This window comes from Hordeum vulgare, chromosome 4H, assembly GCF_904849725.1.
Source record: "Hordeum vulgare subsp. vulgare chromosome 4H, MorexV3_pseudomolecules_assembly, whole genome shotgun sequence".
NCBI classification, from domain to species: Eukaryota; Viridiplantae; Streptophyta; class Magnoliopsida; order Poales; family Poaceae; genus Hordeum; species Hordeum vulgare.
The window spans coordinates 4,816,850-4,838,628 of record NC_058521.1 but is presented as its reverse complement, the minus strand read 5'-3'; the positions used below and the strand labels follow the sequence as shown (position 1 = coordinate 4,838,628).

At 46.2% G+C, this 21,779-nt stretch overlaps 4 protein-coding genes across 5 annotated transcripts; 2 read left to right on the top strand and 2 right to left on the bottom strand.

Moving 5' to 3' along the window:
- Positions 1-2,497: 2,497 nt before the first annotated feature.
- LOC123448364 (bidirectional sugar transporter SWEET4-like) lies at positions 2,498-6,428 on the bottom strand. The gene is made up of 9 exons (XM_045125214.1): positions 6,419-6,428; positions 5,556-5,924; positions 4,428-4,502; positions 3,824-3,919; positions 3,684-3,747; positions 3,419-3,581; positions 3,125-3,331; positions 2,902-3,021; positions 2,498-2,779 (listed from the first exon to the last, which is right to left on the bottom strand). The coding sequence occupies exons 1-9, from the start codon at positions 6,426-6,428 to the stop codon at positions 2,687-2,689; spliced, it is 1,197 nt and encodes a 398-aa protein (XP_044981149.1). The 3' UTR covers positions 2,498-2,686.
- A 457-nt stretch (positions 6,429-6,885) lies between these two features.
- On the bottom strand, positions 6,886-7,497 carry LOC123448363 (non-specific lipid-transfer protein EPAD1-like). Its single transcript, XM_045125213.1, has 2 exons — positions 7,146-7,497; positions 6,886-7,004 (listed from the first exon to the last, which is right to left on the bottom strand). The coding sequence occupies exons 1-2, from the start codon at positions 7,495-7,497 to the stop codon at positions 6,886-6,888; spliced, it is 471 nt and encodes a 156-aa protein (XP_044981148.1).
- Positions 7,498-13,164: 5,667 nt separating this feature from the next.
- On the top strand, positions 13,165-14,971 carry LOC123446926. Of its 2 annotated transcripts, none has more exons than XM_045123473.1 (3): positions 13,165-13,405; positions 14,234-14,495; positions 14,597-14,971. In XM_045123473.1, the coding sequence occupies exons 1-3, from the start codon at positions 13,274-13,276 to the stop codon at positions 14,653-14,655; spliced, it is 453 nt and encodes a 150-aa protein (XP_044979408.1). In that variant the 5' UTR covers positions 13,165-13,273; the 3' UTR covers positions 14,656-14,971. The 2 variants fall into 2 exon arrangements, with proteins under 2 accessions (XP_044979408.1, XP_044979407.1); XM_045123472.1 differs by having other exon boundaries at positions 13,171-13,405; positions 14,225-14,495.
- A 772-nt stretch (positions 14,972-15,743) lies between these two features.
- On the top strand, positions 15,744-17,072 carry LOC123446925 (protein RESTRICTED TEV MOVEMENT 2-like). Its single transcript, XM_045123471.1, has 2 exons — positions 15,744-15,927; positions 16,020-17,072. The coding sequence occupies exons 1-2, from the start codon at positions 15,831-15,833 to the stop codon at positions 16,862-16,864; spliced, it is 942 nt and encodes a 313-aa protein (XP_044979406.1). The 5' UTR covers positions 15,744-15,830; the 3' UTR covers positions 16,865-17,072.
- Positions 17,073-21,779: the final 4,707 nt, after the last annotated feature.

Sequence of the window (21,779 nt, the reverse complement as noted above, 5' to 3'; positions counted from 1 at the left end):
GATTGAAATAAGGAGCTGCGATTTTCCTTCTCCAGAGTAAGTAGTACTAGTTAGTTCCATGCATCTGTCATTCATTCTAGTTTCAATACCATTATCATGCTTGATTATTATTTTGACTGAACTCTATTCTCGTAAAGTACTGCTTGAGGCAGGAATCCGGGAATAATTTATGTGCATTCTTCGTTTGCGAGTGGATTCACCAGACGGCCTGTGAGAAGAGCAGGTGTTTTAAAGAACTTGAAGTACGTAAACAATATTCATATTTTTATTTTATTACCATCAACTGTGTTGAGTTTGATTCATATATACTTATTGACCCCCTTCTTTAAATTAGATCGCCCGAAAGTGGGACGCACTCCTACAAACTGATCGTATAAGAGCAATTCAAGAAGAGTTGGCGAGATTCTTTGTTGAGCATGTCATACCATCAGACGGGGAATATCATTAGGATTTCCATACCGACTTTGGTGGATATATATTAGCTAGTTAGGGATCACAAGAGTTGTTATATATTGTATATATGCATGATCGTGTACTATATGTAGTAGCGTCGAGTTGTTTGACGAACCACAAAGAAAGAGATGTCACTTCTCTGTATATATGTTCATGACGATGTTGTGTAACTAATGGTTCCCTCATTTGCTTACTAGCTAGCGTCGAGTTCTCTCTATATGTATAGTAGCTATCGTCGACCAAGCACAAAAGAGATGTCACTTCTCTCTATATGTTGTAGCTAGCTAAAACAATATGAAACCCCTAATAAAACCCTTCAAAACGTAAAAAAAAAACCAGGGCATGCGAGCTGCTAACGTGTGGCTGCCTTTTGGTCCCGGTTGGTGTTACCAACCGGGACTAAAGGTGCTGCTGCCTGGACGCCCCACGGCGACCACGTGAAGCTCATTTAGTCCCGGTTCGTAACCCAATCGGGACTAAAAGTAATGGGCATTAATCCCAATAACTAAGCCCCTTTGAAATCGGGACTAAAGCCCCTTTTTCTACTAGTATTTGGTATGTATGTTGATATAGCAAGGATGTTTGATAGGAAAAAATCAGCTTTGTATGCCCTGTATTGTGCTCTGCACTACAATGGGTAGGGAGCACTACCAACTCCAATTAACAATGTAAGGGTCGCTGCAAAACAAGAAATTCCAACAATGAGCCATCTGTCGTAAACAATGTATTAACAGGCGTGTTTATTTTTTTTCATGCAGGTAGCACTCCCAGAAATAAGTGAAAAAGATCTATGAAGTATATTGCCAATGAAAGGCAATAAAGCAAGGCTGCCAGCGAAGTACAACCTCTGCAGAAGGTTATGCAGTATAGATGGAGTCATCCTTGCTGGTAATTGGGAACTTATGCGAGAACTGGATAATTGCTTTTGTGAGTGGATGCAGCAGCATTGCCGAACGCTATCTCAAGGCATTTGCTACTTATTGTACCAGAATTTGCTTGCATATTGGATGCCAGCGTGTATATATGTTTGTTTCGCCATGCCCATGTTCACGAATGTTGAACACGCATATGGAAATTTATTCTCAACTTATATGTTTATGCTTTACCACAGTATTGGTTAGTCATTCTGTACATGTCCAATGTACAGTTCAGACAGCTTGATTCGATGGAATCTAGTTTGATACAAACAATTCAATATGAAAAAAATTATCAGACAGGGAAATGATAACGCAACGATAGCTATTTAGAGACCACATATTTTGAAATGCACACACACATTATTGGCCAACATTAATAGTGTCTACATAATTGATTACATTTAAGAGGTATTGAGCGAGGAATAAAACCTCATGTCTATTCAATAAGAGAACGCAATTAACAAAGGGGGAACTACGACTTACAGTTCATAATAAGTGGTAAAATATAACAAAAACAAAAACACAGAACAACCATGATGTTAGCCGATCATGCTATAAACCAAACATATGTTGCACACACCAATGGCAGTAGAAGAAGATGAATCTTGACGCTACCATACTTAAGTAATACTTAAGCGGAACATCAACGGCATACAAATTTTGAAAATAAATCCCTCTCATATTGGAACCGCACACTAGCCATGCAGCGTGTGGTAGTAAATAGAAATAGATCTGAAGGTGGAAAAATTGCCCACAGATGAGCTATATGAACTTGAGTACTTTAGTTATGGGGACAAATTCTAGATTACCTTGATAAAATGGAAGCACATTGAACTTTCATGTGGAAACCGAAAGTACGCAGGCGGATTTGTAACCCGTGAATAGAAGTAGAAAGTATTTTTTTTTTCGAAAAGATAGAAGTAGAAAATAGAAAGATATATCTTAATCGCAATCTTACAAGGCCTTCGTCTTGTCATCGTGTTGGTGTGCGATATATATAGAGGAAAGAAGGGACGAGGCGGCGGTGTGCAGAGGACATGGGGTACAAATTTCCTCCTTAAATAACTAGGGCAACCTATCATTTTGAAACGCAATCGAGCATGTGCCATGAGCTGTCGTCAAGGGTGTTAATTTGCCAACAGAAAGGTATATCTCACGTACTCGTAAAATCAAAAGGTATCAAGTATATTACACCCACTCCACAAGTATTAATGCTACTCCACATTCGTGGTACCCACGGCTAGCTAGTTCAAACAGATGAAGCACTATTCAAATCCATCGAAGAATGTTAAGAACCGGCAACCCGGGATGATAAGTCACGCGCCCGGCTGCTGCTGGTATCGGAACTTCACCGTCAGGAACAGCGTCAACTGCACCAGCCCGGAGACAGCACCAATGATGTAAGCTGCCTGCAGTCGTACATTAAAATGAAGAGCTCATTACTTAACATATATCGGTCGGCCACATACATTCAAGATCAGCTAAGCAAACACAACTGAAAAGCATGCAAAGCTATCGTACGTGCACTTACAAAGCCGAACCAGTCTCGGGTCAAAAATGCATAGACGGTCCTAAATATGCCGCTGAACAGTGAGGCACCGGCCATCCAAATGGACATGTGATTGACGTTCTTTGTTGCCCAAACAGTTAACTGCTCAAAATAAAATTAAAATAAAAACGTAAGCACAATTAAACATGATCGCTGAAATTAAAATGCATGCATGCATGCCGTCAAAGGATATACAGAGAAATACCATTTGACGTACGGGCCCGGAGTACATCCCGGTGGTCATGCCAGCGACGCATATAGAAAGCATATACCGGTACCGTGGCTGTGGACATAACAGAAAAACCAACAAAGCCTGCATTGCCACAGCGCCACCGATCATAACAAGGTGGAATAAGACAGTCCGTCTCTGTGCTGCTGTAGAGCTTCGAAAGAAAATGCCTAGATATACTATCTGAAGGAAGAAGACTATAAATTAATTTCGATAGTTTTTTTTTTGAATGTTTTTCAATATGGATGAGGACACAGATGCATGCATAACCTGAATTAAAATGCCCACGGCATTGAAGATGACTGGCCCCTTCTTAAATGGATCTGGCACGCCGTATAACAGTCCAATAACACAACTTCCCAGCGTGAGCACGTGCACATCAGGCTTGTACATGCCGACCTCGTTGGTGGTGGCGATCTGCCAAATAGTCGGACTGCCACCACCAACAATTAGGTTGAACAAGAATAGCAACAAACTGATAAAATAACAGCCAACGAACGAATGTTATATAGTGCCTAGCGTAGCGATATCTTACATGGGTGAAAGATACAGAACTCCGGTGAACACGTATCCTAGAACAAGAAAGACCAGCTCCATAGCTGGAATGCATGAATCTAGGCGTCAGAGTTTGCTATAAGACAACGGGTAAGAAATAGTAAGTAGAGAAACTCTTACATTTGGACTCAGCTGGGGCGGCACCGACATTCTGCTGAGGCGACGGGGACAACGACGACGGCTTCTTGCTAGACGGCGGTAGCGCCGTTGCATCGTCTGCCCAAAGCACACATTAGTAGTACTCAACTACAGAAAGTTGAGACGAATGACTTGTCGCAACAGAGCAGGGGCACGAAATTAAAGCTGCAGAAAGCAGTAATACTACTAGTGCACTACCAGAGGCAGGATCAGATCAACGTGCATTTCGTAGGCGACAAAAGACCACAAAAGATATCCTATCTGCACGGTAGCTAGTGTTAAAGCATCAAAGGGAGGTGTGTGTGTGTGGCTAGCATGCATAACGGGAGCCAAGATAAGTGAATTTGACGTGAGTATGTCTCAAGTTGTATTTAACCCGAGCAAACAGAAATTGCAACACGCGTACATGCATGGAAGAAGAAGAGAACTCGATCGAGTCGTATGGAAATCTCACACGGACATGCATGGATACTAAATCATGTAGCACGACCGAGATTAAGCATTATTGACGATGACAGATTGATCAACATATATATGAAGAGAATTAGAGAAAGAGGGGGAGAGAGAGAAAGGCTGGGGTGCCTACGCGTTGCCTGCTTGCGTCGACGCGAAGGCGAGGGTGGGAGGCTACTGACGACGGCAGCCGGGGAGGGAGCGAGTCCTGCCGTCCAAAACCCACAGTGAAAACAACAACACAAGTTAGTTACCAGCCGTTCATCCGCGTTTCAAAAGAAATCGAAATTGAAAAAAGAAGGAGGTGATGACGTGCGCAACAAGAAATATCAGAAGAACAGAGGGTTATCTCGCCGCAGGCCGGCTCTGTTAAAGCTATCGGATGCTCTGACAGTAGGATAGGATAGGCGATTCATTTGACCCTACGTTATTTTCACCATTGAGGAAGGCTACGTAACCCGCATGCATAAAAGTAGACTGCCAGAGGATCAACCGCATGCAAAAGAGGAAGAGACGATGCACTGCACAGCGAAAAGCACGCCATGCTTTTGCTCTGCCTCTGGCCTCGGTCGGACGATCAAATAGTATCAAGGAGCGTTTTCAGTTTTGACCAAGGCCGCGCGGGACAAACAAGACGACTACGAACGCATTCAAAAAACAAGACGACTACGAACGGGATGGAGCAGGTGATTAACATTTAACAGTAGCAGCAAACGCGTGGGCATCATCGATTACTACTGCACGATATATAGCGTCAACAGAAAGTGTAAGTCGAGCAACGAAAACCTAAGACTTGCAGATGAACAAATTCACACAAGTAATCATATATAACTCGAGAAATAAAATATAGGACCTCTGCATCTGCACGTACGGCTGGCGCTAGATCCATCTCGTTTTCACACAAGTAATCATATACAAATGGAAAAAATAAAATAACGGAGGAGGGTTATGCACTAGATGCAGCACAGGGACAAGAAATAACTCGCAGGTCTATCTATATATATCGAGCCGTAGAGATCCAAAATCGATGAAACAATAATTGCGCGCGCCACATGTATTAATTCGTTGACGACGAACTAGGCCGTGCGCGGGTGCGGGCTGCTCGCCACGGGAGACGACGAGAGCCGGAGGCCCGCGCGCCGGACCGGCGGATCTGGCGGACAACGCAAGGAAACCAACCCAAATCGGAACCCTACCAACTCGGAGAAACCATGAGAAGTTTCGAGGCAGAGAGGGAGGGAGAAGGTGGTGGGGCGCGTACCTTCGCAGGCGGCGGCGAAGCGGGCGCCGTCCTGGAGACCGCCGCACGAGGTGTAGAGCTTGAGGAGGTGGCTGGCGTTGAGGCCGGCCATGACCAGCGGCGGCTCGGCGGCGACGCGGCAGAGGCAGGGGACGCCGCCCCCGAGGTCGACGGCGGCGACGACGGGCTCGCAGCACTGGGCGGTGGCCATGTCGGGGGCGCAGAAGAGCGCGGCCTGCGTCGCCAGGAGCGCGGGGTCGCACGGCGCCCCCGGCTGCGGCCCGAAGGTGGCGGCCGCATGGGCGGCGACGGCCTTGCCGATGTTCGTACGCGCTGGTGCTGACGATGGTGGCGGGGGGCTGCTGACGACGGCGGCCGGGGGAGCGGGTCCTGCGTCCAAAACCCACAGTAAAAAACAACACCAACAGTTAATTACCACCCGTTCATCCGCATTACAAAAGAAATCGAAACTGGAAAAAAAAAAGGAGGTGGTGACGTGCGCAACAAGAAAAGAAGCACAGTGGCAGGCCAGATTAGACTGATCCGGTTAAAGCTGCTACTGTGTGTCTGTTGCTACTGCCCTGCCATGCCAATACGTAGGCGATTGATTCATTTGACCCAACCTTTTTTTTCACGACGGAGTAAAGCTACGAAAACTGCATGCAGATAATTAAGTCGAAATAAAGAGAAGCCACTGCAAAGCGAAAAGCACGGGAAGCTTTTGATCGATCAAATAGCAGGCGTTTTCAATTTTGACCAAACGGAGACAAAAAAACACCGCAGGAAGCAGAGCTGCATCCTTGACGGTTTGAAACAAGTACTATCGCGAACGAGATGTGGAGCAGGCGATTAAACAGAGATGATCGCCTCCAACTAAAAAGAACCCGCGGGCATGACGATGATCGCTATTACTACCGGATAGTGTCAAAAGAAAGTGCGTCTAGCAGAATGAACATCCAAATATATATATATCAGTTAAACGGCATCAACTCTCTCACAATGATAACTAATTTAACTGGAGTTAGACGCAGTTAGAAGCAGTTAGAAGCGGATGGTATACATATATATATATATATCGATGTTAGAAGCAGGAAAATAAACTCGAACGGAAGTTTAACTGGAGAACAAAAACATGATAACTAATTCTGGAAGGCCTCCGCATCTGCACAAGTAATCGTATACATACATCACAAAATGGACCATGGGTTATGCACACGATTTTTCTACGTGCAAAAACTCGGAAACAAGTCACAGATCTAAAATCGACCAAACAAACACTTGCGCGTGCGACATGCATTCTTCTACGTAGAACCTAAGCGAAAAACAGGAACATCATGACGCCGTAAAGAAGCTATGCCACGGGGAGGTTCCTCGCCACGAGGAACGACGGGAACCCGACGCCGCGCGCGCGCCGCCGCCGGGTTGCTCGCCATGGAAACGACGACAACCCGATCGACCTCGCGGGCAGATCTGGTACAACGCAACACAAGACCCAAAACCAGAGCACTGGCGACTCGAGAAACCGTCGAACACGAAAGAGAACGCCGAATCGGTTGGTCCAGAGAGGGAGAGGCCGGGAGGGAGGGGAGGAGGCGGTGAGGGTGCGCGTACCTTGGCAGGCGGCGGCGAGGTGGGCGCCTCCGGGACGGATGCCGCCGCAGGAGGTGTACAGCGCGAGGAGGTGGGTAGCGTTGAGCCCCGCCATGACCAGCTGCGGCTCGGCGGCGACGCGGCACAGGCAGGGCACGCCGCCCCCGAGGTCGAAGGCGGCGACGACGGGGTCGCAGCACAGCGTGGTCGGTGCGTCGGGGGTGCAGAAGAGCTGCACCTGCGTCGCGAGTAGCGCGGCCTCGCACGGCGCCCCCGGCTGCGGCCCGAAGGTGGCGGCCGCCGCCGGGAGCAGAGCGACGACGAGCCCCGCGGCGAGCAGCAGGAGCAGCAGGGAGTGGGCGGATCTCTCCATGGGTGGGGCTGGGTCTCTCGCTCGCTAGGGTTTGGGGCGCGCTGCTGCTGGTGCGCAGCGCGCGGTGGAGGGAGGGAGGAGGGGAGGGACGAGTGGGATGCCGGTGGTGGGCGGGTGGTGGGCTATATAGCCAGCCGGTGGAGCCGTGGACGCTAAGCGAGCGACGGGCTCGCTCGATCCTACCCGTCGGTTCCGGACAGCTGTCGGGGTGGACGGTCAAGATTGGGACGTGCGGGGCACGTGAGGGTGGCTGGCACTCCTGGCGCTCGGGAGGAGAGAAAGGCGAAGGACTTTTTTTTTTTTTGATTTTGATTTTTGAAACGGCGCTGCAGTGCAGTGCATGAGCTGTCGTCGAGCGACGGGAAATGGGAGGAATATCCTGCGCTTTAAACTTCGTGCTGATCAGGCATTCAGATCCGACGGCTGGGTAGGGCCTGTGGGAGCGTCTGGATGGTTCTCGAAGGCGCCAGATGGACTTGGTGGGGATTTCTGGCATTGGATTCCCGCCAAAACTAGGTATCTCTCCACCGGGCCCATGGAGAAGTACGTTTGTTTTTTTTGAAAACTTCATCACTCAACAAATTTCTTGTTTTATTGGGAAGATTGTGTATGTTGTTCTAAACAATAATATATTTAAAAAAAATGTACACATTCATTTCCTATTTGTAAACACAATATTGTTTGATTTTAAGTTCCTACAGTCTTCATGCCAATCAGTTCGGTCATAGCTGGACACTAATGACTTTTTTTTTTCTACTTCCAGTTAATTAACCAATTGGTATACGAACTTGTCTTCCATGCTCATTTTAGTTGACAATCTCATAGGCGCAACATACGGCTCCATAAATCCGATTAAGGTTGTCAGTTTAGTAAATAAGTTTCTGCTACCTTCGTTTCAAAATATAAGTCTTTTAAGAGATTTCATTAAGAGACTACATACGAAGCAAAATGAATGAATCTACATTTTAAAATATGTCTATATACATCCGTATGTAGTTTTCTAGTAAAACCTTTAGAAAGACTTATATTTAGGAACGGAGGGAGTATATGACATGCGGACTCAAGAGAGGCGGCCTTGGACGTGAAGAAGTTGTAGATACAAGGAGGCAAGCAAGGGTTGCCCTCCCCCCTAACGAACGGGAGAACCTTTCGTATGTATGAATTAATCACATCACTTTGGTCCAGGACCATGTATTTTTGGAGTAAAATATCACAAGTTGTTTTTAGACTATGTTAGTGAGGATACCAACTTAAGGTCTTGTTTGATAGGAGTGGATTGGAAGGGTTTTCAGAGGATTTTTCTCGCGTGACCCATAAACCACGCAGATCCCCCACAACCCGTTTGGGGTGCGAGGAATTCATAGCCCACCCCCTCTGATACCCCCTTTCCACGCGGTTTTCAGCCCTCGAGCCCCCCCCCCCTCGAGGATTCGGAGGAGACGACGCGGCTGCCGCTCTCTCAACACAACACACCGTCCGACTCCTCCTCAAGACGCCGTCGCCCGACGCCGGTGTGCTCCTCTGGCATACCCTCGGCTATAGGTACTCCCCTCCCCTCCTTTCCCCTCGCATCTAGTTTTCTTCGACCCCTAGCCATGGTGACCGCGTCGTCCTCCCCGGCAAGCTCACCAAGCACGTTGTCTCCAAGGGCACCTACGCCATCACCAAGTTCACCTCCTCCTAGGCCGCCAACAAGTCGTGGTTCTGTATCTGTATGAATTCAACGTTGGCTTTTGACTCTTCTCAACTGAACGCGGCCATGCCTGGCCTAGTTGTATGTTGTCTGCGAGTTCTAGCGCCAATGGATCGGAATGCAAACTGATATACGATTTAGAATAATGATGCATTAATGATGTTTGTGATTTCTTCAGTTTGTGATCTGATTTAGAATAGCAAGTGCTTGCACTGATCTCTGTCATGTGTTTCTGCTTTTGTACGTTAGCAATGTAAGTTCAGTTTCCAGCCTGTTGATCCTCAATTGTTAGTGTACTTAATTTTCAGTGTTAGTACTCCGGTTCAGTGTTCAGACTATAGGGGCAAGTTACATTCCATACATCACATATATAGGGGCATTTTTTTGACCAAATGGAATAAAATATGGTCAACTAGTTAATCAGCAAAGATTTGCTCACACTCCACCCTTAGGCTCATCATCCTTGAGCTTGGAAAGGTGGTGAATGATCCAACGAGTGCGACGAGTCTCCGTCATCTGCACGAATGAGTGGCTCCTAGCCCGCATCCACAAGGTAGAATTTTCCTAACAAATAAAAGGTCATGTGTGATGTTATTATCATATGTTAGCAAATGATGAGAAACCCCTAAAGTGATTCACTAATACCTGCGGGGACAACAAATCCATCATTCCTTTCCAATGCATCGGCCAAAATGAGTGCATCATGGGCTGACCCTTCCCAACCAGCTAATACGTAGGTAAACTTTAGGTCAAAGTCAACTGCAGCCATCACATTTTGGATGGTGCCACCTTTCCTACCCCTAAATGCCGAAGCAATAGCAGCGGGTACCTTGGCAAGCACATGGGTGCCATCAATTGCACCAACACAATCCTAGGAAAAGAGGTGAGGTATATTTTGTAAAATTTGGTTATCCAGCATGTCCCTAAAATTCTAAATGGTAACATATTACCTTAAAATACGGGTAGAAGCGCCTACTATGTAGGATTTTTTGATGAACTTCAATGGACGGGGGCTGGATCATCTCATCACGCAACTCTCCAATTGCATATAAGACTGCCTTAAAGTATCGACTGATTACTTCAATTGACCTCCTAAATATGGGTTTATTGCCCTAAATCTATGGTTGTGCCCAACTACAAGAAGGAACATTGCAAGCTGCTCCTCTATGGAGGTATGAATGTTGTCTTCCAGCAACTTTCGGTCACGGAACAAGGCACACAAGTTATAAAATGGGGCCCTATTCATCCTTAGTAGGTCATGGCAATTTATATCATTGGTATCATAGATAAAACGTAGATTGGACAACCTAGCTATGTCTCTCTCAAGCATAACATAACGGACTGGAGCACGATAATTTCTAATTCTAGCCCTTGTAGTTATAGTGGCCATATATGCACACAAAACAGCAACCAAACCAGCAGCTTGCACTATAACGGTATCTCGAGTCTTGCTGTTGTCATCCATCTATATAAGTTTAGCACAGATTTAATACTGATAAATTAACACTGATAATATTTACATCAAAACAAAATAAAATATGTGCAAAAATTGTAAACAGGGGTAACCAGGGAGCAGCCTGTACAAAAGCAGCTCCCATGGCCACGACGGCCATGGCCAGGACCTCCTCTCCCTCGCGAGGGCTAGCAGCTGCGCGCGGAGGTGCGCTTCTGGCGGCGGCGTACTTATCAGATCCGAGAGGGATGGAGGGAGGAGGAGAACCAACCTATGGGGGAGGAGAGCGGCTCGCCAGGGTGGGGCAGGAGAGCGGCTCGTCTGGGCGAGGGAGGAGAGCGGCTCGCCGGGGTGGGGATGAGAGCGGCGCGTCGGGGTGGGGGACGAGAGCGACGCGTCAGGGAGGAAACCCTATCCTCGTGTGGGTGTGGGAGTCGATGGGTCGCTGCACGCGCGGGTGCAGGCTCGCGGAAACGGCCCGAACTTGCGTTTCCCCTCAGCCTGGCCTGGAGGCGTTTTTTGCATCTGACGGGCCAGGTCCAACTAGACATACATCATACCAAACAATCAATATATTACATGGTGGGTGCGAGCCAGATGCAATACAACGAACCAAACACGCCCAAAGAGGTTCATACCGGAACTTTATATAACTACGTGGAAGGTTGTGAAAGCACCAACTGAAGCCAGGGCGACAATAGCTAAGACCAAGGGCAATGTCGTAGGGTTCTGCAAAAAAAACATGTTGATGCCATAGCAAGGTCGGGACTAAGAGGATCGGTCACGACAGTTTGCCGCGATTATGCAGGTGTTGCGGCTCTTCCCTTGTAGTTGAAGGGGTCACTGATGATGCACGACATGTAGGAAGCATTGTCTCTAGCTGACGACCTGCTGCTCCAAAATTTCATATTTGTACCTCACTTTAAAACAGGCCATGAAGGATATTGACAGAGGTATAAACGGTAATTATGGTTGCATCATTCGTGACATCAACCAGAGGGCAAGGTTGTTCGACCGTAACTTCATGTACGAACGTTGTTCGTCGAATACTGATGCATATAGGTTGGCTAAGTTTTCAAATTCTTTTGATGAGGGGCAGCATCTGTGACTCCCCATGACCTAATCTGTATCCCACTTGATGTAAGTGGAAGTTCGAACCCGCGAGCGGATCCTTCGACGCGAGCGACATACGCCACTACGCCATTGACAACAATCTGGGAGGAACATGTTTTCGTTTACCTATTACTTCCTCCGACCTTAGGAATTCTTTAAATTTGGGAAGATTCCGAAAACTTCCCAAACCATTTTTGCCCGATTGCCTGTTCATTTGCAGTGCTGTTATATTCGGTTTTCTTTTTCATTTTATATTTTATTTTAATGCATGATTTTTTTTCAAAGTTTTTTTATTCAAACTTTATGATTTTCTTTATTAAAAAATTAGATGAACTATTCTGACATGTGGTTAACTTTTTTAAAACTTGGTGAACTTTTTTCATAATTCTGTGAACTTTTTAAAAATTTGATGAGCATTTTTCAAAATTCGGTGAAATTTTCAAATTTTGATAAACATATTCAAATTTCATGAACTTTTTTTAAAATTTGTTGAACTTTTTCTAAAATTCATTGATTTTTTTTCAAATTAAACGATTGTTTTTTCAATATTGATGAATTTTTTTAAAAAAATCAATGAACGTTTTTTAGAATTCTGTGAACATTTTCTAAAATTGAATGAACTTTTTTCAAAAGAGTTGAACGTTTTTCAAATTGATGAACATTTTTTCAAAGTTGATGAACTTTTTTTTCAAAACCAATATTTTTTTTTCCAAATCGAATGAACTTTTTCCATTTCTGTGAGTTTTTTCTTTTAAATTTCGTCAGCCTATTTTTAACCCGCGAACTCTTTTTCTGTGAACGATTTTTTTAGTTGTTGATTTTGCAAAAAAAAACATAATTTTGAACAGTCAACTGGTGAGACCGGTTAATTAGTGAACTTTTTTCCCAAAATCAATGAAAATGTTTTATTTCAAATAGCATGGCTAGAATAGTTCTTAAAATGTGCACGTTGTATCTAATCGCTAGTTCCCGAATGATATAGTGGTAGCCAGCCCATAGCTGGATTACTGTGGCGTGGGTTCAATTCTTGTGACTTGCAATATTTTTGTTGGTTTCTCGTGATACAGCATTTGGGTGCACTACGTGTTTATGGGCCAGCTTCGAAAACGGCCCAATAAAAGAGCGTGCAGGCGCCAAGTTTCTTAATCGGCGCTGAATGCGCTGACTAGGGGTTCCCTATATAGTGTCTGTTAGAAAGTGGGCGCCCGGCTTTTGCTTCGTTTCAATTTCACACACATTATCACGGCATGCCGGCCCAAGAAACTATTACAGGCCTTTTCAACCGAACTAGGCCGGCCCTTCACCTACATGTGGGCTCCCCGCAGGCCGCGGGTCCCCGTTCTCCGGCCCGGGCGACGAAACCGAAGCTCGGCTTTGGAGAAATCTGGGGAACGCGACGAGCAATCCGAGGGCGAGGAGCTCGGCTTCCTCTTCTTCTCCCCCAACCCCGCTGGCGACGGCGACGACGACGGCAACGAGGCGAAAATCTCCCCACCAACCGGAGCGCCTGCCTGCCGATGGAGGTCTCGGCCAGGCTCCGCCCGCCGCCCGCCGCCTCGACGGCGCCGCCCCGCCGCGGCGGAGGGTCCCTGCGACTGCGACGGCTGCCCCCTTCGGCTCGGCCCGCCCCCCGCGCGGTCTCCGCCAAGGTGCGCTCTCCACATCCTCGCTGCTTTCCTCCTCCCCTGTCTTGTTTTCCGCGAGGTGTCGTATCAGCAGGGGCCTGCTTCTGGAGTAGGTAGCTGGAGCTCAACGATTTGGTGCGTCCTGCTGAGCTTCTGCTCCCTGGTTTTCCACTGATTTCTTGGTGGAAAGGGAGGCAGGCCTTGCTTGTTTGATTGATCCATAGGTTTAGCACTTAGCCACACTCTACAGAATCAAGCCCGGGGGACTCTGAATCTGTAGCCTGTGATAATGAGACTGACGCTATGTGTGGTTTTGGAAGCCAGGCTGATTTTGTTATGTCAGGCTAATCTGGACCCATTTCTGTTAGTCAAATAATGCCTAACTTCTGGTCTTCACCCTAGCTAGACCTTGTTACCTATAATACTCCATATTGAAAACACTGGGAGAGCAACAACAACAGCAACATCCTTTACTAGATATAATTCCACCCAGTTCTGTTGGTCAAATATTCATATTCACAGTGAGTGTCCTCCATTCTAGCACCAGTCTACAAGTTGGATTAATAGCCCTCAGCCTCTCACTTCCATATGGGGGTTGATTTCCCTCTTACTTCATTCGTCTCGGTTCTGTTGTGTAATGCGGCCTGATTAGCTAAGTGTGTTGATTTCCCTCTTACTTCATTCGTCTCGGTTCTGTTGTGTAATGCGGCCTGATTAGCTAAGTGTGTTGATTTCCCTCCTACTTCATTCGTCTCTGTTCTGCTGCATGATCTGGCCCGACTAGCTAGGTGACATCCATTTGATAGTAGCAGTTCATGTTAAGAGATTTACAAAATTTTCTAGCCAATGCAGATAAGAGCAAGTGCAATTAATGACCTGCAAAGAAGCAAGAGTAGCCTCGAAGCGCTGTTCTGCTACGACAAAGCTGTTCCAGAGGAGAATATTGGGAAACCAGCTGGTTTGGATTTGGAGAAGAAGGAGGTTGGGAATAACCCTCCATGCGTGCGCTGCGAAACTAAAGGCGCTGTGCTGTGTGCAACCTGTGCCGGTTCAGGCTTGTACGTCGACTCGATAATGGAGAGCCAAGGGATCATCGTGAAAGTCAGATGTCTAGGTAAGCAAGCTTGACGATCATTTCTGATTTCTGCAGTGATCTGTGTGCATGTTACATACTGCTGTGTGGATGATACATGGTTTGTTTTGCGATTGCTGTAGGCTGCGGAGGAACTGGAAGCATCATGTGCTCCACATGCGGAGGTCGCGGGCACACCTGAATTGTTTGTTGATGTTTCTCACAAACAAGGGAATGAAACTCCAAACAAGGGAATGATGCCTTGGTGTACGTCTGGTGGGACACATCGTTGCCGCTGTGAAGACATGCAAAGAGATGATTCATAGTTGAGCGATGGTCGGGGTTTCTGCTAATGTATACAAGCAAATATATTCGGAGTTGATTTTCTCATACGGCATACGAACAATTTCACTGTATTAAAGGATTCGATGATGAGTCGGGTGTTGTACCTTGAGTCTACTTGTGTTAGAGCGTGTGACATTGTTTTGCTTTGTATCAAAAAATGGTTTAAATTCTGATCTCAACTGTTTGACATTTGTGCTCGTTGATGCATATGTGTCTTTCTTTGGCTGAATCAGATACAGCGCTTTATGATAAACAAGAGCAGCAAGCACACATCACCTACTTGATAAGCTGTAGCATTAAGCATAAACTTTGTGCAGATATCGGTACATCATATTGCCAACGATGAATGACGGCAAATCATAGTCAACCTAAAGAACCTGACCAAATCGACTAATTAGAATCTCGAGAACCCAAAGATCACCTGAAGAACAGAGAAAACATTTATACAGGCTAGCCAATTCCTGCAAGCAGACATTTGAAACATCTGCGAAATCACCAATTCGAAGGTAGGCATATCAAAATTCGAAAAGTTCGAATAGCGTATCAAATCTTGTGCGTGCATGGTCCTAAATAATACCTGCCCTATAATACACTCATCAATCAAGAAAGAAAAAGAGAAAATCAGCTTAAAAAAGAAAGACAAAACCCCACCCAATATGCTTCTCTTGAGGCTTGGACCAACCTCTGGTGCAAATCCACATGGACATGGATTTTCCCTCACACCGGCCGAAAACCAAGCAAGGAATAATACTTCACTTTGTTGGGGGTTTGCGTCGCCGACGCCGGGAGAAAGACCAGCCAACAGAGGAAAATATCACTTGTCCGCCAAGCCAAGCCATGTCTGATCCTTCCAAGAATCTATTCTTCTTCTCCTCCTCCTCTTCCTCTCATGGTTTCTAGGGAGCTATATATACATCTCCACAGCGAAAGGTGACCGGCATCACTCACCACCACCATCACCACAAAGCATTCATTCATCAGGTTCATTGTTTGGGAGATCATTATCAAGAAGGTAGGTGCCGGCCGGCAGCCATGGAGAGGGCCATGAACCGCACCTACGAGGAGTACACCCCCGTCGTCGAGTGGAGCCACTCCGCCGACGCCAGCTTCGTCAAGATCATCGTCCCAGGCAAGCAACCAATCCATCCCTGCAGCTCACATCACATCATACGATTACTGATGAGTGATGAGCAAACAATGGCGGGTGTGTGATGGATGCAGGGTTCAAGCGGGAGGAGATCCGGGTGCTGGTGGACAACCACGGGCACCTGCGCACGCGCGGCGAGCGGCCGGTGGAGGGCGGCCGGTGGAGCCGCTTCCAGAAGGATCTGCAGCTCCCCTCCGACTGCAACGTCGACGGCATCCGCGCCAAGTTCGAGAACGAGGCGCTCACCATCACGCTCCCCAAGAAGCACCCTTCGCCTCAGCAGGCCGCGCCGGTGCCGGTGCCGGTGCCCGAGCCCAGGAGACCCTACGCCGCGCCGTCGCAGAAGCCGCCGCCGGCGCTCCCCGAGCCCGCCAAGCCCCCCGTCGTCCCTTCACAGAAGCCCTTTCCCGACCGCAGGCCGTCGCTGCCACGCAAGCCGGCGGACGTTCCCGCGCCGGCAAGGCAGGCGCCTCCCGTGCCGGCGCCGGCGGCGGAGCTGGAGGAGTCCCCGGAGAAGCACGACGGAGCCACGAGGCCCGAGCTGCCCGCGTTCCCGAAGCCCACGGGGGAGTGGGTGAGGGAGGAGGAGGCCAAGAAGGAGAGGCCGCGGGAGGAGGCCATGGCGAGGACGCTGCGGGAGGCGGCCGAGGAGGAGGAGGAGAGGCGGCGGATGGAGAGGGAGGCGAGAGGGAAGGCGGAGGAGGACAGGAAGGTGGCGGAGGAGATGAGGAAGGCGGACGGGGACACGGAGAGGATGATGGACATGGCGCGGCGGAGGAGGCCCGCGCCCGCCAACCGCGGGCTGCTGGTGAACGTGGCCGTGGCGGCGCTGGTGCTCGTCGGGATCACCGTGTACGTGTGGCGCAACCTCAGCGCCGCTGCCGGTGCCGGAACCGGGAGCTACGGCGACGAGATGTGATCCGGCCGGCCGGGCATGCAGCAGCTGGGGTGCGAAGTATTCGAGGCGTGAGACGATCGACTGGGTGAAGAAAGTTCATACGTACTCAAGTAAAATGCAAGTATACCTGTACTGTATATGTATTATGGTTTGCTACAGATTACAAAGACATGGTTGGTTGATCAACTTATAATGAAATAAAATATGCACCGATGCAAGGGCCTTCAACTTTCAACCCCAGAAATGGGGGATCACGGAGTATATACATACCGTGAATAGTTCTGTGTACTTTTATAGTGTTTCACCATTTTTCGAAATTTAAATTTTAAAATTTATTGAAATATATTCAAAAGTGGCCTTGTTTTGAAGTTCTCGTCATAAGAAACACGAATATGAAAACGGATCGTAAATTGTACTTTTGGTTCAAAAGATAAAACAGATATAAACATGGAAATAAAATGAAAAGGCATGGGATATGGGGGAGCATAGCTGGAACCGTGTGCTTACATGGAGCAAATAAGACCCTGTTTGAAACCACTCAGATTATGTAATCCGGTTTTTATAATTTATTATTTCTCGAAACAGAATGGATTATATTGCAGTTTATAAAAACTAGATGACCAGATTATTAAAAACTCATAATCTACTCTACCCCAGCTAAAATCAGATTATGGATTACTAATGATTCATTATCCTTGAAAACTTCAAAATAATTACCTACCGCCACCGCCACTGTCCTCCAAACATGTCCACCTAGATTATTACCTTTGCAGCTAAAAAACAAAAGACAGACATGTCATTGTATAATATAAAAACTGGATTACGTTTATATAATCTGACCTTCAAACATGACCACCTAGATTATTTTTATAAACCAAATTATATAATCTATCTTCATAATCCAGATTATTATAATCTATTATGGTTTCAAACAGGACCTAATTAAGTTGTTCTACAAGCGTGTATGTGTATGACTTAATTAAAGCGTCTATCCCCGACCTTAGTAACGGACTCTATCAAATAGGCACAATATGTGTTGTGGTTTGTTACAGATTACACAGAGACATGCTTGGTTGATCAACTTGATGAAATAAGATGTTATGGAGGTGCCTTTAACTTTCTACATGTTCAAATTAATTTGTTGTACAAGCATGTATGTGTATGACTGACTTATTCTTTTATGCATGCACACTTCAAATTTGATCAAGTGCACGCCCATGTACGTTAACTAGCACTACTAGTGGATACTGAAGAACATTTATGTACTTTCTATTAGAGCTGCGGCAGTTAATACGAATCGAAGACAGTACTTACTTTACAACTATTGAGAAAATATGTACGCATTGAAACTTAACGGCCAAAAAGCTTGTGTAGATAGAGCAAAAAAAAACTAGTACCCCCTCTGCTTCAAAATAGATGACTTGAGTGAAAAGAAATCCAGACGACTTGTAAATAGACAGTCCCTTTATTTTTGCAAACATTTGACTATCATAACTCCCATCAATTAGAGTGGAATTCACACTGCTATAAAAAAAATGTGGAATTCACATCAATTAGAGTGGAATTTACAATTATGGTTACTCTCGTTGATTTGGTGCTTGACTGTGGTGAGTGGTAGTTTAGTTCAACAGATTTGGGAGAGAAGTTAGAGGAGCAAGGCGATTATTTCATCTGTTTGGGTGAGACGTTCCCTCTATTCTTTCTTATGTTCATGCGCTTTTCTCCATTTTCTCTGTGTTGTTTCTTTCTTCCGTGCAGATAATAATGGCGAGCTCCTTTGGGGTTCGGGTCGAGTATACTAGGATGGAAGGCTTGGACATGACCATGTCGGTGAGTAAGGGCACCTACTAGAAAGAGGGTGCTTTGCAATCACACTCTGCCCATATCAGCTAGATGAGTGCCTAGGGACACCAGGGTTTTGCGCGCCGTTGGCACATGCTTAGCCGACGAAGCAACTACATGATGACACAAGGCCCCGATGCCAGATAGAAACGGACCTTCAAGATGAAGCCCCCATGAGAGGAACGATGGAAATACTACCATCTCCTAACCAAGCCAAAACTTGGATTTTCACCAGGAGAGCTCAAGATCCAAATGCCAAGTGAGGTGAAGGGGCACCCTGACGAGGCTTTCAAAGGTGATAACTACATCCTACGACGATGACATCTATCGAGATTGGGGGTAGGCTTTCACCTGGAGTTCACCAAGCCCTATCGCATTTCATCATCATGTGTGACCATCCTCCCTAGCCACGACAGGAATGTGCTACATGCAATTCGTCATTGCCAACACATCCACCATCATGACCGATACACCACCACAATACGACATTATGGCATGGTTGTCCCGAACCACCCCCAGGCACGACCGTCGTTGTGTCGACCACCTGATCCACAACAACATGTCCCACGAACCAACACCCAAAGCCGATGGAGAAAAATGTTGGTGCCATAATTCCGGGGCCGCTTCTCCGACATTCTCAATACCCGCCTACCGGAGCACCACCATCCATCAAGTCGTTGTTGGCTGCAGAGCACGAGAGGGGACGCTCCTAAAAAGTCCATCAAGGCACACCACACCGTAGGGCCGCCGCCACCTTAGATAATCTACATTTGTGTACTTGAAGGGATCTTTGAACTTATGGAAGGAGACTATTATTTGAGATTGATAAAATCTAAGTAGTTTGTAAGAGTGTTTAATCAATGTGCGAGTGTGCTTATCAACGGAAAGTGGCTGAGAATGATTGTGAGAATGTTGCTTAATATAATTATATATATAATATTATATATATATATATATATAAAATTACATTTTCTTCATAAATAAAGAAGTCTGTGGATGAAGGTGAAAATGAAACATGCATGCTTTTGGGTTGGGTTTTTTTAATTGAAAATGTTGTTTGTCTTAAAAGGAAAAAATGCTCATAAAATTGAGTGAACTTGCTAGTGGAATTTGCGGATGTTGTGATACAATAAATTGTTGCTCTTGACTACCTTATAAGCTCTTTAATTTTCAATGACGAAGCTTGATGAAGATTGTTGAGGGGGCTAACTGGAGGGCTTTTTCCTCAAATACGTATAAGTGTGCGTATCATTCATTAAAGAATGAGGGAAAAGACATCCCGAGGCTCTACAAAGTTAAAACTTAGTTACACGTATTCGTCTAGCCGCGCACATTCCACTCCACAATTACTATGAAAAAACTACTCATGCACTACCCACATTGCTAGACCCACAATGAAATCGTCTAGGTCCCCGATGAGCAGGTCGGTCTGCCTCCAAACTCTACCTTCGTTGTCAATTCTTTGTCTAAGCTTTGTAAGTGATGGCATTACACCATTCAAGCTGATATCATTACGGTGTTCCCAAAGCTTCTGTATGCCAAGGAAACACATAGCACGTGTAGTTCTCTGTTGGTCACCTCCTAATTAGTTCTTGTTCAAAACACCAATCTCCCAAGGTATCGTCATCAAGAGGCTCAAATTCTAGAATTCCTCTCACTAAACAAAAGTTGTTCCACATCTCCTTAGCGAAGGCATAGTTCGTCAATAGCTGATTCATAGCCTCCTCCTGCTGATCATAAAAAGGGCATGCGGCCTGGTGTGGTAACCCGCATCTAACAAGCCTACCGGAGGTCCACCGACGATTTTTTTTCAATGTGGTCCTTGGGATGGCGCATAGCATGAAGGTAATTAGCAATAAGTATCCCCGCTTAGGCAGTAATGCCGCCCTCCAAGTCGGCAAGCTGATACACAAGTCCTTGTAAAGGTGCCACCATTTATTTTCTAACTGTGAGAGGTAGTCCCAAGTATCTGCATGAAAACTGAGCGCTTGTGCATCCCAACAGGTTGCAAACATAGTTCATCTCGTCTTGAGAGCACCTTATAGATACCATTGTACTCTTCAACCTGTTAACTGATAGTCCATATGCTTGTCCAAAGAGGTCTAAAATTGCTCTACAAACCCTGATCTTGAGCTCGTCTTGATCTTGAGTCCGCAAACATGAGAGCAACCCAGATCTTGCCAACGGAGCAAAGAGGCCTTCCACAGTAGCTAGCATGAAAGACGGCGCAGTGAATCCATGAGAAGAATGAAGATCATCGACGATAATGGATCTCCTTGTCCTAGTCCTCGACAGTTGAATATTGGCTTTGTGGGGATGCCTTTGACCATGATCCTTGTTGACGATGTGGCCAATAGTCAACAAATCCACGTTATCCACCTCATCCCAAAACCTATATTATTTAAGACTTCAAGTAAGAAGGGCTACTGAACCGAGTCTAACGCCTTTGATATATCCAGCTTGAACATCAGTGTTGGCTACTTGAGGGCATGCAAATGTCGAGCCGTGCATTGTACCATCATAATATTATTGTGGAGGGTGCACCCACTAACAAACGCACTCTCGTGATGCCTCACAAGGTTTGGGAGATCTTCAGCGAGCCTTGTACCAAGCACTTTATCAAAGGTTTTCACCGCACCATGGACTAGGCTCTCCGATCGGAAGTCCCTAATGCTAGGATGGAGGATGATAGTTACACAATCGCTTTGTACCTTTGTTTATCTCCGGCAATTCTCACGTATCCCCTCTGAAGAACTAATCAAACGCTCACATGAAGTACATAAACAATCATTATGCATGAAATTTGAGAAAAAAAAATATATTCAAGCCTAATAATTAGGGGTACAGTTAAGAATTTCCTAAGAGTAGGGGGGCAATCGCCCCCTTTGGCCCTTGTTGTTCCCCCTGCATCGCATGAGTGTGTGCATTGCACCTTGTGATCAAAGAAAAACATTCGAGAGCAGCACAAGCAGAGAAAGGAGTTATGTAGCGACAACCATCACAGATGCATTATGTTGCACTGCATTATTCTCTGTCAAACACGAGAGTTTTCAAACTTGAAGATGGGTTGAGTCGTAAAATGATTTCCATACTC